An 18,692-nucleotide genomic window follows, 5' to 3' on the forward strand; every position below is an offset into this window, starting at 1 on the left:
ACTCATGAAAATAATTTCAAAAAACTACCTGGCAAATATACCCAGTGAACCAAGTATAAGAGAGATTCAAACAATTGCACTTAAAGGGACGGTCAGAATCTTAAAAAGATCTCTGGGTTGGAATATCTGAGTTAGCAGGTGAATGTTTGGCATCCTGCAGAATGCTCCATCCTCAGATTGAATAAACTGATAAAAAAATTTAAAGAAAAAGAATTGAAAGTCAAATTGTTATGTATTAAAAATTGTGTTCAATTAATGTCTTTTACAAATGTGTTTTTTTAATCCTTTTGAATTTTGATATTAATCTGTTAATCTTTATTAATAAGCATGGATTATTATAAAGGCACAAATCTTGAAATGTATTTATTGGTCAAATATTTTGTATATTTGCTTATTTGTATGATTTTATTATTTTTTAATTTTTTTTTTTTTTTTTGCATGTCTGTCTTGAGAACATTTAACACTCATATAAACCTTTATTTGTTTTATACAATTTGTAAAATTATTTTGAAAAAGAAAAATGACAAGAGCATAGGGGTATTACATTTACATCTAATATCTCATTTGCTTAACATATGATTGTATATTCAAAGTGAATATACAAATATTAATATCAATATTAATATTTACAGGTTTAATCCTATCCTGAAAAGAATGCTCAATATATGTAAGGTATAGCATCACCGTATGACATTTACAAAAGTTATATATACGCAGTTGTAAAATATGCTTAAATATGATATTTTTATTAATGCAGATTTCGTATTTATTACATTATATTGAACCCAATATATAATAATGATTGAAAATGTTTTTTAAAATAATGACTTGTGCACCACCACTGAGAATTGAAACAAAAACATTTTGCTTACAATTTACTTTTCCTTAAACGTTAATATTTGAACTATGAAGACATGTTTGCTGCAAGGCTAAAGATTAAAACATGAACCAATAGCTATTACGTTATGCATGTATATTCATAATGCCATCATTCAACCTTCACCTGGCAAATTCCATTTATTTAATTTTCACATTTTTGCACTGATTTTCTCTGGCTAAAACACAATGCTCTATATATTAAGTTTCATGTATGTAGACAAAAAACTGACAGTTTGGTAAACAAATTAAAAATATATATATATATATATATATATATAGAAAGAGGATTCTGTTTATTATAACCTTTTTCTGAAAATATTATGCAAGTATAAATCATGTAGAATATCTGCATGAATATAATTACACGTAATAGTTAACTAAAGATGATCAACCCATAAGAAAATCAGAAAAACTAATAGGGAATTAAAATGAATGTTTTATAAATGTTTAACAAACTGCTCATCAGAGATTTAAATTAATATGCTAATAAGAAAAACAAGTACGCTAGTCTAAAACAAAAAGGCAGAAAGGTGTTTGTTTTGGACTAGTGTGCTTTTATTTTAATTATTAAATGAAAGTCTCTGATGAGAAGTCTGTTGAACTAAAGACTATTCTTCTTTACGGGTTGTGAAACGTTCGTAAAACTAAAAAGAAGATAAGCACACACCGAAATAAAAGGTAAATAAATTATGATTGTGGATTGACGCTTTTGTCTTTAGTCATTCGAGTGCAGCTAATCTGACTTATTTTTAGGTGATTATTTACAAATGTTTCATACTGGCAGCCGTCTGGGCAGGACTAAATAATTAAAAAATAAATAAATTGTACTGAAGTACACTATTATATTGTCAATAACACAGTACAACAATAACATTAAAATTGGCTAGTCTGGAATAAAGCTTGATTTATCAGCTTAAATGCTACTTGGGTCTAACTTTGAAAATCAGATATTATAACTATGAATTATATATAGTAGTATAAAAATATACATATGACATATTTTATGAGGGGGCATTCCTATTTTTATTTCGCCCGAATCGATCAGAGGGATTTCATACATACATACATACATACATGTGTGTATATATATTTATATGAGTATTGGCTGAAGAGAGCTTGATTAGGTATGTAAAACGGTCCTAATTATCGGGTTTGAAACCGACGGTACCAATGACTTGTCTCATCTAAAAACTTTCTGTAAACACACACATATATATATATATATATATATATATATATATATATATATATATATATGTCGTTTGTTTTGGTTTTAGTGATATGTTTTGAATGAATTCAATTATTTACAAAGTGCATTTTTACCTAAATGCGAGTTGGGAATAATTTTCTCTTTAACCAATTTGGTACCCCCACATGGGGAGCGGTATATATATTATTTTTAAAATGTAATTTTATATATATATATATATATATATATATATATATATATATATATATATATATATATACATACATACATAAGAAGATTAAAAAAGTACTTAATATTAATTGTTGCTTATGTAAATAATGTATTTTTAAGAGCAAATGAAATCTTGTTTTATTTATCATTAAATTGTATAAAACAAATATTTACTAATCTTTATTATTTTTCCAGCAAAATTTTCTAATGTTTAACGTTTAAGTTTTTTTTTTTTTTTTTTTTTTTCTTTTTTACTAAACTTCATAATGCAAACGATCATCAACTTTTATTATGAATTTTTTTTTATAAGGAATAAACAAATAATACATTTTTAAAAAATAAACAAAAGGCTAGAAAATAATGGGTTAAACTAGACATTTAAGTTTGTGAAAGGTAAAAATTGTGAGATAACACGTCGTGTATATGGCATACCATACACTTGAGCAATCAGCACGAGCATGGTAAGGAAGAATAAATTGTGTTCATAACGCTTGTGCCCGCTTCGATGTAAATACTCCCAACAAGCAGCAAAATCCCACCTCTTCACTATTGAAGTTCCTAGATGCTGGAAAGCCTTCTACAAGTTTCTGTATTTGAACTGCTAGACTGTAGAATGCTCTCCCTATTCCCTGACTGTATTAACCTACATAAGTTTAAATGTAATGTGAACAGACATCTCGTTACTCAACTCCCTACAGTCCTCTGTTAGACACTATCCCAAATAGTAGCCCTTTATGTTTCGAGTGGCAATATGCCTTGCTTAAGGTGAAAGAGGGACTCTAAAATTCTACCAAGGCAACTAACTTAGAAGAATGAAAATTTCTAAACATAGCCATTTAAAGTTGTTTCAAAAGTCCTTTTTTCTCTTTTCCATTTTTTTAATTAATGAGTTAACAGTTATCAAGACTAAAAGCTATTTGAGAATACAGGTTAAAGAGATGGATTGAATGTCCATCGAAATGACAAAAAATATAATGTTATGAGATTGAAAATAATAAATGAAATGAACAGAATTTGATTAATTATGAGGATGGCTTATGACAATATTTGTTGAATTTCGATGTGAAGATGGTCAGGTTGTAGTCTGCAAGTAGGCAGCTCCATGTTTATGTGTTTCTCAAATGGAAAGAGATTTTGTTCATTCTATCTTGTTTAGTGTTACACACACAGACGAAGAAAGTAAAGTTCTTTGCAGTTGTGGTAATAAAACGAGTTCTTGCTGTGGAGGAACCAATCTTACAAGAAGGAACCAAAGGTTGGAGCTCAGTTAAACACCTTCCATTAAAAATAATAATAATAAGTAGTGATAGGACGATTCAGATATTTTTTTCTGATTCTAATACAATTACTGATTCCGATTCTTTTTAAATATATAAATATATATAAAGCTATAGGTTTTTTTTTGGGGGGGGGGTCGGATTACCTTAAAACCCCGTGTAATATGTGCATATATTTCAACAAATACACTTGTGGGTCATAGCTATAGATTTCAGTTTTACTGATAATTTAAAAGCAATAAATATTCATCATTTTATTATTAGCACCAGGAAAGGAAAATTTTGTTTAAAAAAAAAAAAATTAATAATCGTTTTTTGGTATCAAAAAAATAGGAAAAAAATTTTCTGATATTGATTCCAAAACTCTAAAAAGTTCTAACTTTTACAATTTCCAATTCCTGATTCGAATTAATCACCCACACACTAATAAGTTATTACCACACCGTTTAGACTCTTTGAAAAACTGTCATGAACAGTAAGAAAAATGCCTGTAGGTGCATTGTTAATGGCTTTAATGTAAAGGTCATACAAAAATGAGGTTAGAATTTATACCTGATTGTTAATACTTTCTTCTCAATTCAAAATTGATTATAAAGTAAAACAAGTTTGCAATATGAGACAAGACAAAAAAAAAAACGCTACTCAAATAACAAAACTAATGTTTTTTTTTCTCTCTCTCTTTTTCTTCTTTCCTTTCTTGCCAACTCTTGATAAACTAATTTCCCTTACCATTGCTTGCATTTGATGAAGGTATGATGAACACTATGCCAATTACCATTCCAACTCCACCCCTTCTACTCCCTCTTCACCCAGCAAGTTCTTAGCACCAAGATGATCAACAGGTAATCAACCGCATCTGCTTTGCTGTCCGCCTTTCTGTCTGTTGCCGTTTTGTGCTGTGTGAAATAAATTTCTTGTTGTTGTCAATCAAATTTTTCAAGTTCATTTTTAGCTTCACCATTTTCACCAATATTTCACTAAAAAATTAATTTTTTTTTACTGAAAGAATTAAAAGGAAAATGCACAAAAAAAAAAAAAATCGGGTGCTACCTTATCGTGTTAAAATAAAGATAATATGCCACGTGGTGGCCACGCATAAGAAAGTTGAGAATTTTAAAAGATAGGAGAGCGAAAACGTTGTGAAAAGAAAAAAATGCATCGTGCTGGGCGCAAACTTGCAAAATTTGTCTGTAAGCAAACACATTATACATCGGACCACAATGACACAGATGTTATCGCATTACAAATTTAGCTTTTTAAAATAAAACAATGAAACGGCCGTTCACACATGTGCGCTTAACAAACAATGCTAAAGTCAAGATTTATTACCTGACCCCCTCCCACTTCAAAAAAAACGACATTTCTACATAAAATAATTCATGATTTTTTTTCTAATTTTTCGATTCTAATGATACCAACTTCATGCCTGTTCGATCTCAGATATCAAAAGTTTTTGGTGGACACACAAACACACAACTGAGATTTATATCATAAATTTTTATTTTTTGGAAAGAAGAGTGTTTTATCTTGTGACATAGATATACAGGAGTGAAAGTTCATTATTTTTCCCTCTTCTCTAACATTTCACAAGATGACATCCATTAAAATAAAATAAAAAAAACTATTTTTAAAAATGTATAGTTTGCCTGAAAGTATCCATTCTGAAACACGGTTTCATATATATGATATGAAACTGGAATCTTAAGAAGATCTCTATTATTGCAACTGGACTCATGAAAAAGAATTTCAGAAAACTACCTGGCAAATATACCTGGTGAATCAAGTGCAAGAGAGATTCAGACAATTATGCTTAAAGGGACAGTCAGAATCTTAAAAAGATCTTTTGGTTGGAATATCAAAGTTAGCAGGTGAATGTTTGGCATCCGATAAGATGCTCCATCCTCAGCTTGAACAAACTGATAGGAAAATTAATTTAAAAACCAAAAATTTTAATCGTTTTGTCATTTAAAAAAAAAAAAAAAACTTGTACTCATTGTATTTATTTTCTCTCCTACTGCAAGAAATGTGACACTAGCGTCAGAATGTAGGATTGAAAAGTCAGCACCATAGAGGAGAAACGCTCTGATCCTGCAAAAGCTGTCTATGCAATACCGTCGGCATTCCCCAACAGAGACGCCTCAGGCGATTAGCAATGAACTAAACTCTTCTTAAAGAGAGAAAGCAAAGCCTGGGAGGGTGAACCTCCTAGAACTGCACATAATCAGCATTACATCGCAGTCAACAGGAAACAGATCATTACAGGAATGGTCTACATTCTGTTGATTCAGGCGTCAGGAGAAAAATCCCTTGGCTGAGGTTGGATACTTATGTCCATATGTTATTATATATTTTTGTGTATCTTCATACATATAGCTTGGGTCGCCTTGCATGCAGATAACATTTTAAAAATGTTCTTATTGCTCTGTTTTGGCATTGAGCATTATAACTACTATTCTCTTTTTTCTTTAATGTGTCTGTGTAGCTTACTTGCTATAAATATATTTTCCTTTATAGAAAAAGTTAGTACAAAATGGTAAGATTGTATTGACCAGCTAAATCAAGTCGCTCGTCACATAAACAAAAGAATCTATGCATTTCAGAAACCACTTGAAACCTGCAAAACTGTTAAAGTGCAAAAGACACGGTTTTACACACAAATCTATACTTTTATCCATCCACGTATGTAGACAGTAAATGGGTTGGAACATTCGAGAAAACCCGTATATTATAAGCACTAGCACGCCAAAATTAAAACAGTGCAGACAGCATTTCTGCAAGTCACCATCGCCGCTGCCCGTGGTTATCACATATGTTGGACTCTGTCTAATACATGCAAAACAGCATCGGCAAGAATACCAAAGTCTCGGCAACAATTCCGTAATCTACAGACAACTTTTCGCTGAATAGCCGCTGCTTAAAATTATCACCATGAACTAAATACTCAATCCATTACTAATGAAGCTTATGCAAACAACAATGGATGAATATTTTATGCTCTTAAACTTTTTCCCCCTAGTATTTCGCTTTCGCAGGCTTTTTTTCATAAAATTACGCTGACATTAATAACTTCCTCAGTATCGAAGGACTTCTTCAGTCACTAAAAACTTCCAGCAATACCTTTTACAATTATGCAATATTCTTTTTCCACTTGAATGATGTTCCCGAACTTTCGTCTTACACATTTCATCACATTACTAATGAACCCCAATCTTTTTAATTTCATGCGCATGGGGGGGGGGTCACATTCAAGGACTATGACTTACACATATCTCACACACAAAAATGAATCCTGTTTCGTTAAATAAAAATTATTTTTCAAATGTTTGTAATTGTTCCCGAATCGTTGCTAGTTTTTTTGTTTGTTTTTTTTTTTTTACATAGGCATCACCACTTATCAAGGCCCAGGGGCCACTCGAGGATAAGGGTTAAAGAGTGTACAGTAGTCAATTGGACAATAAATATAGTAATTGTCAGTAATGGAAATTCAGTAAATTTGTTAACTTAAGGGGAACAGCTTATCAAGAACTTGTTTACATTGGACTTGAAGACAACCATATTGTAGTCAGCTGGAAAGCAGGAAAACGGAAGACAGTTCCACAGGCGTGCAGTTCTAAGAAAGAAGCTTTGTTCATAGAATCTACGTTTAGGTTTAGGCACAGATAAAGAGTGGGGGGAATTATTGATAGTGTTTTCAGCTAGACGAGGGTTGCTAATGATTTTGTTTTTCTTTTGTTAGAGAAAGGAGTTTCGATTTCTACCTTCATCATCATGAATTCAGAGGCCGGTCGATCCCCCTTCTTACAAGATCATTGGAGAAGGAATTGCATCCACCATGAGAAACTTGAGATGCAATTAAGAAGTTTCGCTTCATTCTTTTAGAATCTGTGAAAGCACAAATTGATTTCACCTACAATGAACCTAGAAGAATTTGTCATAGTAATATTGGTCTTTGAAATCGTCATAAATAGCAAATGCATAGAAATTTCTAATCATTGCTTGAGTAGATGTTTCTATATTCATGGTGTGTGAAAAAGATTGTTCGGTTCAGTTGACGGCCTCAAACATCACATGAGGGTCTGCCAAAATAATGAGGCAGTTGCTATGAGGTTTGCATAACTGTTATATTTGATACAATATCAATATCCATGACAAATAACACCTTACCTGAAAATTCTTCCTCCAAATTCCTCGGCCTAACATTTACTGGCAATATAAACTGGAACAAATACATAGAGGACATTGCGAAGGCTGCTGCAAAGAAGGTTGGTTCATTCTATCGAGCTAGAAGACTACTGACATCTGAGAGCATTCTGTACTTCTAGAAGGCCACCATTTGCCCATCCATGTAGTATCGTTGCCACATCTGGTGCATATACCACTAGCCTCTCCCTCTTGGAGAGGGTGAAAAAAAGAGTTTGGGATCTAATAGATCCCACTTTGTCAACTAAGCTCCAGACCCTGTCCCATCACCACAGTGTTGCATCTCTGTGCCTGTTTTACAGATGTTTTAGAGGGATGTTGCACTTGTTTCTCTGGCATACATATCTCTGACAAACCCGCTTAGCAACAAAATCTCACCCCTTCACTGTTGAGATCCCTAAATGCCAGAAAGCATTCTACTCTAATAGTTTCTTCCCTCGAATAGCTAGACTTTGAAATTCCCTTCTTGCTACCTGCTTCCCTGGCTGTACTGATATGCAAAAGTTTAAATGTAATGTAAACCAACATATTGTTAATCTTTCCTAGGCAGGGGCCCAAATATTAGTCCCTTACGTTCAAGTGGCGATATGCCTTGTTAGAGGTGAACGCGAGTTAAAATAAATAAATAAATTTGTTGAGCGACATTTGTGAATTCAAGAATTAACTGTAAAAATCACTTTCTCTAATAATACTGTTAAGAAAAATGAATTCATCTTTTCTCATACTAAGTATGGATGATACAGTAAGGTAGTCTGGACTCTTAAACTGTGATAGAACAACTAGTCATAATTAAGGAAAACTTAGAACTAGCACAAAGCTCTCTCTCCGCTTGCCCCAGCATTGCACCTGATCATCTCAAATTTCTACTTACCACCAAACTTAAACAGTTCGATAGATTGTGTCACCCTTGTTTCGCTAGTAAAATGTTATACAGCCACTTTTTCAGAGGCTGGCTATTGTCTCTCATGACGGAACAATTACATGTGTAGTTTTTTTTTGTTTAGATTTATGCAACTTCTCTTTATACATCTGATACTATCAGATCAGCTCATCTGAAGGTATCAGTTTCTTGACCTAAAATGCATCAAACGTTCATGTTGTTTCTTTCCTTTCATGATGCAGAACTCGATGATGTTCTGAAAATCCAAAAGCAAAAATAATAATTTTCCTCTACAAAACAACCAAACGAAACACCATAAATAAATATTTGAAACTTTAAAGAACTTGAAGCATAAAAAAGTTTTACAAAAATGACTGGAATCAGTACTAAATAATATAAAAAGGATCGGTATGCCATAAAACAAACTAGCCAAACCAAACACCATGAATAAATCTTTGGAAATATTAAGAACTTGAAACAAAAAGAAAACTGTTACTAAAATGACAAGATTCATATATTATTTAATTGGAATTCATTATTGAAATGAGTATTATTTATTTAATTTATTTATGGCGGACTATTATTCTCATCTTTATTAGTTGTTGCTTCACGACGTTTCGACCAACTATTCCTCTGGCCTTCATCAGGTGGTAACCACGACGGATAAGAACTCCAAATCTCCTAACTGTATTCTCAGCAATTACTGCCATCCATAATTTTAATTAACAAAAAAATAATACCACCTGAGGAAAGGCAGAGGAATAGTTGTCCGAAATGTTGTGAAAAACATCTAAGAAAGATGAGGATAATAGTCCGCAATAAATAAATCACCAGATTCAGTATTAAATAACACGAAAAGGGTTGATATGCCATAAAATAAAACGATCAAACAAATATCTTTATACAATTCACATCTATGTAACTATTACTAATTATAAGTATTCATATTTGGATTGGAATTCTGAAACTGTTCCTTGTAGTAATGAAAGAAAGATGTTGTTTTTTTTCTGACGACCTAGTTACATATCATGGGGGGGGGTATCTTTTTCAGCTATTTGTTATTTTGTAATTCTGTATTTGTTTGCATGTAGTTGTCTTGCTTGTTTGTATGCAGAATGGTGTCAATCTTTGTTATTGTAAAGTCATAGAAATCCACACTTTACTATCTGTTGAATGTATCCACTTCGTTTTATTTATGTTGTTCATCTTTTGTCAGCGATGAGGATGCTGAATGTATTTGCCGCTTGCTATTGTTACTTGGTCTGCTGTTCAGCATCCTAACTTTCCCCTTACTGATTTCACCATAGAAATCATTTTACCATACCACATTTCTTTCTCTCCCTCTCTAACTATATATATATATATATATATATATATATATATATATATTTAAAAGAGTGTAGCCATCAACAATTGTGGGTTTTTTTTAAAGGTTTTCATCATATTTTTATTTTAAAATATTGTATATATATCTTCTCCTACCCATTCTTCATCCCACCCGTGTGCGTGTGGGTGCGTGTACGTATGTCTGAATTCAGACATACGTACACGCACCCACACGCACACGGGTGGGATGAAGAATGGGTAGGAGAAGATATATATACAATATTTTAAAATAAAAATATGATGAAAACCTTTAAAAAAAACCCACAATTGTTGATGGCTACACTCTTTTAAATATACATTTTTTCTCTCGTTGGGACTACACAACCATCACTTTAAATATATATATATATATATATATATATATATATATATATATATATTCTAGTTGTAACAACGCAGCATAGTCTAGGATTCATTAATGTGATTTTCGTTTAAATTTTTTAATTAAAAAAATAATGTGCAAATGACAGAGAGATGAAAAATACTCAAATGTAGAAGAGATAATTCATACTCTTATATCTCCTTTAGGTTATTTAAAATTGCCTTGATTGTAATCTGTGTGTGTGTATATATATATATATATATATATATATATATATATATAGTATGTTTGTTTATATCTCATTTAGAGAGATAACTTTATCAGGCCTTATCTACTTTTAAAACCAAACTTAAAGAAGAGATTTAAGTTTGGTTTTTAAAAGATGAAACTGAGTTGCAGCAGAAACATGTATGCACATATACAGCCAATGTTGTTTGTATAATTAACATACTATAATTATGCTCTACTTATTCTTTTAGTGGATTTACATCTTGAAAACTATGATTCAACCATGATATATATATATATATATATATATATATATCCAATATATAAAATCCGATCCCGCATTTTGCTAAATCCTACCCTCTGATGAGAAGGAAAGTATTTCTTCGAAACTTCGCGGATTAAGGACTATCCACTTATTTAGTGTTTCCTCTTTAAAATTAAATATGTTTTTAACTCTTTTTCAAAGTGTTTTTTAACATGTTTTATTAACTACTTGTTCTTATATATATATATATATATATATATATATATATATATATATATATTATTTAGGGCTAAATAATGAATTAAATGATGTGGAGGTCACAAAGACACAAACCTCGACCTGTCGATGCAAACAAAATAACTCGTGTATAGTGTATCAGAAAATCTATCTATGCAAATTCTATTCCTATTTGCAAATCTCATTCATTGCTCAATAAAGTAGAGTTTAATATTTGTTAATGCATTTAAAAAAGGCATTCAAATCAAGTTTCACAAGTGAAGATTTCTGTGTGCATGTTTGTGCATGTTTAAAACAACTTTCATTCAAGTCTGGCACAAGGCAAATTAATCAGTCTTTTTCTTTGTTTCACTTAATACAGAAGGATGCTTCGCTTCAGAAAATTATAGAAATAATACATTCTTCCAGTCTAGAAATTGAATTTAAATGCTTTTTTAAATCCATGAAAACTTATGTGTCTATCATGTTCGTCCATCTTTTTCAGTCTATATCTGTTTTTGTTTTGTACTTTTTTAATTTAAATTTTGGTTTTTAAACTTTTTTTTTTTGTCTTCTTGCATTGCTATTTTTGTCTTCCATTTCATGTTTTCCCCCCATCATGAGTGTCGCCTGCTTCAGTTGTCAGATGCAATTTATTTTGTCTTATTTCAACAATATTAAATGTGTTATGTTATGCTATGATTTTGTCAATAAACCTGAAGATAATTTTTTGAAAGTGTATAATTTATCGTCAATGAAAAATAAAGAGCCCATCCAATTATTTTGCACATCACAGCAAAAAAAAAAAAAAAAGGTACACCTGTGTTATATTGTTTATCTCTAAACTTGTTTTATGAACTATCTACAAAAGAAGGGAATGGTTAATAAATGACAGGAATATTTACTGTCTTGCCATGAATTGATGAAAGCTAAATGTTGTTCTAGTTACAATGTCTCATATCACCTGAAAGAAGACTGACCATAAGCTATGTTTGTATTTCCATACCACACAAAGTGAATAATCTTTTTGTTAAAATCTATTAAGTAACTTTGAAAAACATCGCAGTTAAAGGGAACTAACTCTTACCAGTCCTAACATTTACATCCGGGTCATCATACTTATTTCACTACATAACTGTAACTAAGTTCATCAACAGTTGTTCCAATCAAAGATTTTTGTTTGTTTTTTGTTTTTTTAGAATTTTTAACGAGCATACCTCTAAGTAGTACAGCATTAAAAATCATTTTTTTTTCTTTTTTGTAGTACAACATTAAATATCATGCGCACATAACATTATTTTCAGTACAAATCTCTTAACATTTCATTGAAAAAGTTAAGAGTTCAATCCTGTGTAGCAAGTACAAAAAAAAAAAAAAAAAAATTATTAAAATAATTTTTTTTTCATTTAAATGTTCATTCTGCCTTTACAGGCTATTATTAAATTTACAACATGATTGGAAAAACTTTATTCTTTTATATGATGTTATTTTTTATTAAAAAAAAATATTACATTAAAGAATAAATTTTTCTAATATGAAAATAGTTTTCAACATAAATTTCACGTTTATACATAAATACACAGCATGAAGTCAGGGGAAGTAACTGCAGTTCGTCTAAATGGTGGATCTCACTGATTTATGAAAGCGTGAAAGTACATGTTTCATGTAATATTGCAGTAATATTTAACTAATTGCGATATGACAATTTAGTAAATAACTTTTTTTTCTTTTTTTTTACTCAGATTTTGCTATTATAACAGAAGTACCCACAGGCCATGAGTAGTAAGATTGTCTGCTCTTTTTGATTTCTGGTTTCTGATTAGATAATTTGACAAGATCAAATACACAAGAAAGCCATACTTAATATGAAAAAAGAAGGAGGGGCTTTCACGTTATCTAAGAGGAAGATAATCATTAATCAGAAAGGACCATACCTTGCTTGTCACTGTCGTCTCATATGCAGAGCAGAAACCAAAACTAAAAAAGAGCAAATAATCTTGACTATGACTGTAAGTTCATTTATCGGTAGGAAATACATATAGTAGGTATGGGCAAAAATAAACGATTACGGATAGGGGGACATAGTTTTGAAAGCCGATTTATCATAATTTTTTTTGTAGGTTTCCGACTACTTTTTGATTCTATTAGAAAGATTAAAGACTAAACTTAATTTCCAAAAGGAAAAAGAAATATTTGTACACGTGAAAAATAAAGTTATGAAAAATGTTTTCGCGGCGAGTTAACCAATTCAGCTAAATTTTGAAGTTAAATGTATTCATTGTAAAAATCCGTTTAGATATAAATATTAGTTTTCTGTGTCTATTTCAAATATAATTAGTAAAATAAAATCCTAAGATATTGAATTAAATTTTAAAAAAAACAAAAAAAAAACATCTTGTTTCCACAAAAAATAGATGAATTAGCCCCAAAACCGAGTGTTTTTGCCATTCGCAAAAGCGCAACAAACCGTACTTTTGGAAATACGGAATATACGGAGGCCCAAAATCTGAGACCGTCGAAAAGCTGTCTGAGAATGACGTCATGTAATTAAAAGGAAGGAGGTGTGGGGTACTGGGTTTCTTTTTTTCCCACACCAGACGTGCATCCGTACATTTTTATTGTAAACGTTTGTATAATTTTACCATTTTTTAATTTAATTATTTTTCTATGTTCCTGTTTTTAATTATTGGCCAATATTATATAAAAATTGTTACACTGAAAGTTTCACATTCTTGGGAGCAAGGAAAATATTAAAATCTTACACATAAAAATTATGCAGAACCTGTAATTTAAAAAAAAACAAAATGTAGAAATAATTTTTGCTATTATAAATTTTTTGTGTGAAAATAGTAAATAAACAATGCTTAATTCAATGATAATATCGGTAGTTCGAGAAATTAATTTTTCCTCGAGTTATATCGAATTCATTAATACAGACTTGAAGGGCTTTTTTTCTTTTTTTTTTACATGGTAGTCGCCACTTATCAAGGCCCGGAGGCCACTCGGGGATAATAGTTATTGCGTGTACAGTAATCATGGGATAATATTGTAGTAATCGTTAATAATGTAGATTTTATTGTAATGTTCCTGTAAAAATTAAATATTTTTTGTTTTAATTGTTATATTTTAGGATGCTTTATTTTTATAAAAAAACAAAAATAAATTCCTGTAATTTTTTTTTTTTTTTTACTACAGAAAACCATAACTTTAGTAAAGGTATTTTCTGTTTAAACAAAATAATACATTTCCACTAAGATTTAAATAAAAATAATGGTTTCATTATATTCCGTGATCATTATTTGATAAAGACTGAAAATTTCATTAAATGATTTTTTTTTTTTTTTTTAGTAAAGGGAGGGGGTCAAAATGTTTATACATTTTGAGCATCGGCATTCATGTTTCCCGTACCTAACATACAGTTACGTCTCAAAACTATTACACTTTAATATAGTTTAATGTTCTATTTAGTTGCCTCCCCACAAGGGCAGAGGGTTGATTTTTAATGTGCGGAAAATCCAGCTCCCCAAAAAGGGGCACTCTGGATAGGAACAAAAAAAAAATTTGTCTCAGTCATGAAGAGTTTCTCCTCAACTGACTGAGGTCAGAAAAGGTGAAATGTAGTATCTGAACAGATACTACACTTTGTTGCTAGCCAAAAGTCAATATGGTTCAATTTTGTTGTTTTTTTAATATCACTTATAGCATGTATTAAGTTTGTTTTTTGGGTTTTTTTAAATAAAGAGAATTTAATTTTCGGTGATAAAAATATTGTATTCTGACTTTTAAAAATATTTCCTTCTGTTTTTTTTTTTTGTTTTTTTTTAATATATAAACTCTAAGATCTCAGTGGCAATTCTATAACAAACATTTTAATTTTTATTAAAAATAAAAGGAGCTAGCATAATTTAGATGATTTACCTGATTACAAGGGAGATAATTGACTGGTCTAGGGGCGAGAACTGAGAGCATTACCGATCCTCAAATAGTTGTAGTTTTAGAATTTCTATACATTTTTATATCAAATAATTTTTATTTTTACTTTTAAAACGATACTTGCAACACGCTACAAATAATGTGCCTTATCATTTATAGTTTTAAATTCTTAGAATCTCAATAACAAATATTTTTTTATTTATTTAACTTTTATTCAATAAATGTACCAACCAGTAACAAATAGATACAGGCAAAAATGGTGGGATAAAAATAGGGGGACAGTTTTCAAAGCTGATTTATCATAATCTTTTTGTAGGTTTCCAACCACTTTTTGATTGTATTCGAAAGATTAAAGACTAAAATTAATTTCCAAAAAGGAAAAAAATATTTGTACACATGAAAAAAAATGTTACAAAAAATGTTTTCACGTCAAGCTAACTAATTCAGCTAAATTTTGAAGTTCATTGTAAAAATCCTTTGAAAGATAAATAGTTTTCTGGGTCTATTTCAAAGATGATTAGTAAAGTCCTAAGATATTGAATTAAATTTAAAAAAAAAAAAAAAACACTTTATTTGTACAAAAATATAGCTTGATTAGCTTTCAAAAGCGAGAGATTCTCGCTTCATTCAACCGAAAGAACAAAATTCTCGTCACATGTATTATATGGAAGCCCAAAACTTCAGACAGTTGTAAGGCTGTCTGAAAATGACGCAGTTAAAGGGAGGTAGGGGGTGCTGTTTTTCTGTTTCTCTCTCTCTCTCTCTCAGATGTGAAATGTACATTCCTATCATAGACGTTTTGTCTAATTTTTACCATTTTTTAATTTAATTATTTTTCTATTTTCCTGCTTTTAAATAAAAAAAAAAGTTTTATTTTTCAAAATTATATAAAAATTGTTACACCAAAAGTTTCACATTCATTTAAGCAAGGAAAATATTAGAATCTTACATATAAAAATTATGCGAAACCTGTAATGCAAAAAAAAATATGTAGAAATATTTTTTGCAATTATAATTTTTTTGTGTAAAAATATTAAATAAACAATGCATAATTCAATGATAATATCGGTAGTTCGAGAAATTAATTTTTCCGCAAGTTATATCAAATTTATTAATACAGACTTTAGGGGCTTTTATCCTAATGTTCCTGTAAAAATTGAATAATTATTTTTCAATTGTTATATTTTACGATGCTTTATTTTCATAAAAAAACAAAAATAAATTCCTGTAATTTTTTTTTTATTACAGAAAACCATAACTTTAGTAAATGTATTTTTTGTTTAAACAAAATAATACATTTCTACGAAGATTTAAATAAAAATAATGAGTACATTATATTCCGTGATCATTATTTGATAAATACTGAAAATTTCATTAAAATTGGTTAATTTCCTGATTTTTGGTGATTTTTTTAAGTAAAGGGAGGGGACATAATGTTTATTCATTTGGAGCCTCGGCATTCATTTTGCACATGCGTACTGAAATAAATTGTTTGTTACTGGTACAGCCATGTTGTTGCCCTGTTATGTGTATATGTTTATATATTTCTATGGAAAAGATTCATTTCTAGACTAATGTATTGATCATTATGAATTGTGGAACACAGGTTCTATGTATAAGGGGTCATAGTGTTGGCTATATTTAGTTTAATTTGCTTATTAAAACTTGATAGAAGTCCTTTGTAAAAATTTAGATGTATATAATTTTTGTAAAATTTTAACAATAGGTGTTAGAGATCAAGCAATAAATTTTTTTTTAAGAGGTTTTACAGCATAATATGGTACAACATTGCATTTGAAAATTAAAATATTTCAGATTTGTTTTGAACTTGATCCATAATCATTAAACACCAATTTAAAAAGATTGCCTTGGATTTTAATTTTTTCTTAAGCCTCCTTTATGCTCAAGATATTTTCTTCAATTAAAATCATGGGTTATCTTCAAGTTTCTCCACCACGTGTTGACAAAAGCTTTTTGTATGAAACTGCCAGCTACAAAATGAACTTTTATTTTGAGAGGAGGGAGTCAAATTTTATTTTGTAAAATAAGGAAACAAAAAATAAAAAAATTGATAATCCAATTTTGTTGCAATATTTTGGACTTGTAATGGGGTATGATCCCACACAGTCGGACGATTCTATTTATAAACGATGCTGCTAGGAACTGACGAATCAAATTAATTCACGTGCTGCTACCAACCAATCAGAAACCAGAATTGCTTCATAAATATTAAACCTTTTCTGGAGCAATTTCACATGTCCCCCCCCCCCCGTCTCGGCACGGTAAGAATATTTTGCTCTGTGGAACTGTCTACTGCAAACCAGTCACTCTCAAGACTTGTTTAAAACAATGAACCATCGGAAACTGTTCTGTCTACTGCAAACCAGTCACCTCTCAAGACTTGTTTAAAACAACGAACCATCTGAAACTTTTATGAAACTAAACATGGCTTACACTTCTTTTTTTTTCCTTTCCTTATAATTTGATCCCAAAAATGAAAAAAAAAAATTGGTTCGTTTTGCAGCTGACAGTTTCGTACAAAAAGCCTTTGTTAATACTGGGTGAAAAACTTGAAGATAACCAAATCTATTGATAAAAAATTGAAGTAAGGATTCTAGATATAAGGTTTAGTATCATTTTATTTTGATTTTTATCTTCGTAATAGGACATGAAAGTGGTGCAAAGCTGTTTAAGAAATTCGCTTTACTCGCTCTGCGATGGTTATTGTTTTAGTTGTTCATAAAAGCTGTGAATGATGAAATTTTCAAATAAACATGGGGAAAACATTTCTATCAATTAAGTTTTACCCAAACAAAAAAATTCAAGGAGAAGCCATACTTCAGCGTTGGATTTAAGGCAAAATGTTGGCAGTACTGTCTTCAATGCCATGGTGTCATCATAAATAAAAATGCACACCATATCTGAAGGAATTATTACCCTAGAATTAAGAGAAATAGACAGGAAAAAATTGACTTTCTCAAGCAATAAAAATGTATGTATATCTTTTGTTTGTTTGAATTTCTCTGCAACTAAACATCATTTCATGTCTAACAAAGAGAATGTGCAACATTTTTAAATAAAAGCCAAGTTTCATTTTAGAAGAGTTTTTGGTGGGTAGCTAATCTGTATAAGTCTTGAACTGTTAAAGTTTGTAGATGAAGAGCAAGATTTCTTCTTGCGTGGATATGAAAAATTATGTGTGGGAATTCTCAAATATCCAGTATGTTTTATTGAGTGATTCCGGTTTCTGATTGGTTGCTAGCAGAGTGTGACTCCATTTGATTGGTCAGTCCCTATCACTAGTGTCTATAAACAAAATATTGTAATACAGTATATATGTATATAAATAAGCTCATTCCACTACAAATATCTGAATGGTCATCTCTGAACACATATACCATACATTGGATAAATCTGGTAAAGCTAGAGCGGTAGCATTTGATATATCCAAAGTTTTTTACATGATCTTCTCATGAAAATTAATTTGTATTGTATTACTGAACGAAGATTTATATAATCAGATCTTTCTTAGCTAAAAGAAAGATCCATCCTCAATGGTCATACTTCTAAACCACATGATATTAATGTGGGTGTACCCCAGAGGTCGATCCATTATTGTATGTGATTTACATAATCGATATTGCTGATGCAATTGTGTCCAAGATAGATATATTTACTGATGACAC

The 18,692-nt window shown here is 30.4% G+C and overlaps 1 protein-coding gene across 5 annotated transcripts in view; it reads left to right on the forward strand.

The window, feature by feature from the left end:
• The window catches only part of LOC145245777 (uncharacterized), a 550,409-nt gene that overhangs the window by 530,692 nt on the left and 1,025 nt on the right, over window positions 1–18,692 (forward strand). For 2 of the 5 annotated variants that reach the window (XM_080107393.1, XM_080107395.1), the window contains exon 19: window positions 4,327–4,418. The exons of the other annotated variants lie outside the window; for them this stretch is intronic. In XM_080107393.1, coding sequence (XP_079963519.1) covers window positions 4,327–4,411 — 85 coding nt within the window. In that variant the 3' untranslated portion in view covers window positions 4,412–4,418. The remainder of the gene's footprint in view (window positions 1–4,326; window positions 4,419–18,692) is intronic. 5 annotated transcript variants of the gene reach the window in all.

This window comes from Euprymna scolopes, chromosome 23 (genome assembly GCF_053919585.1).
Source record: "Euprymna scolopes isolate OS-2025 chromosome 23, ASM5391958v1, whole genome shotgun sequence".
Taxonomy (NCBI): domain Eukaryota; kingdom Metazoa; phylum Mollusca; class Cephalopoda; order Sepiida; family Sepiolidae; genus Euprymna; species Euprymna scolopes.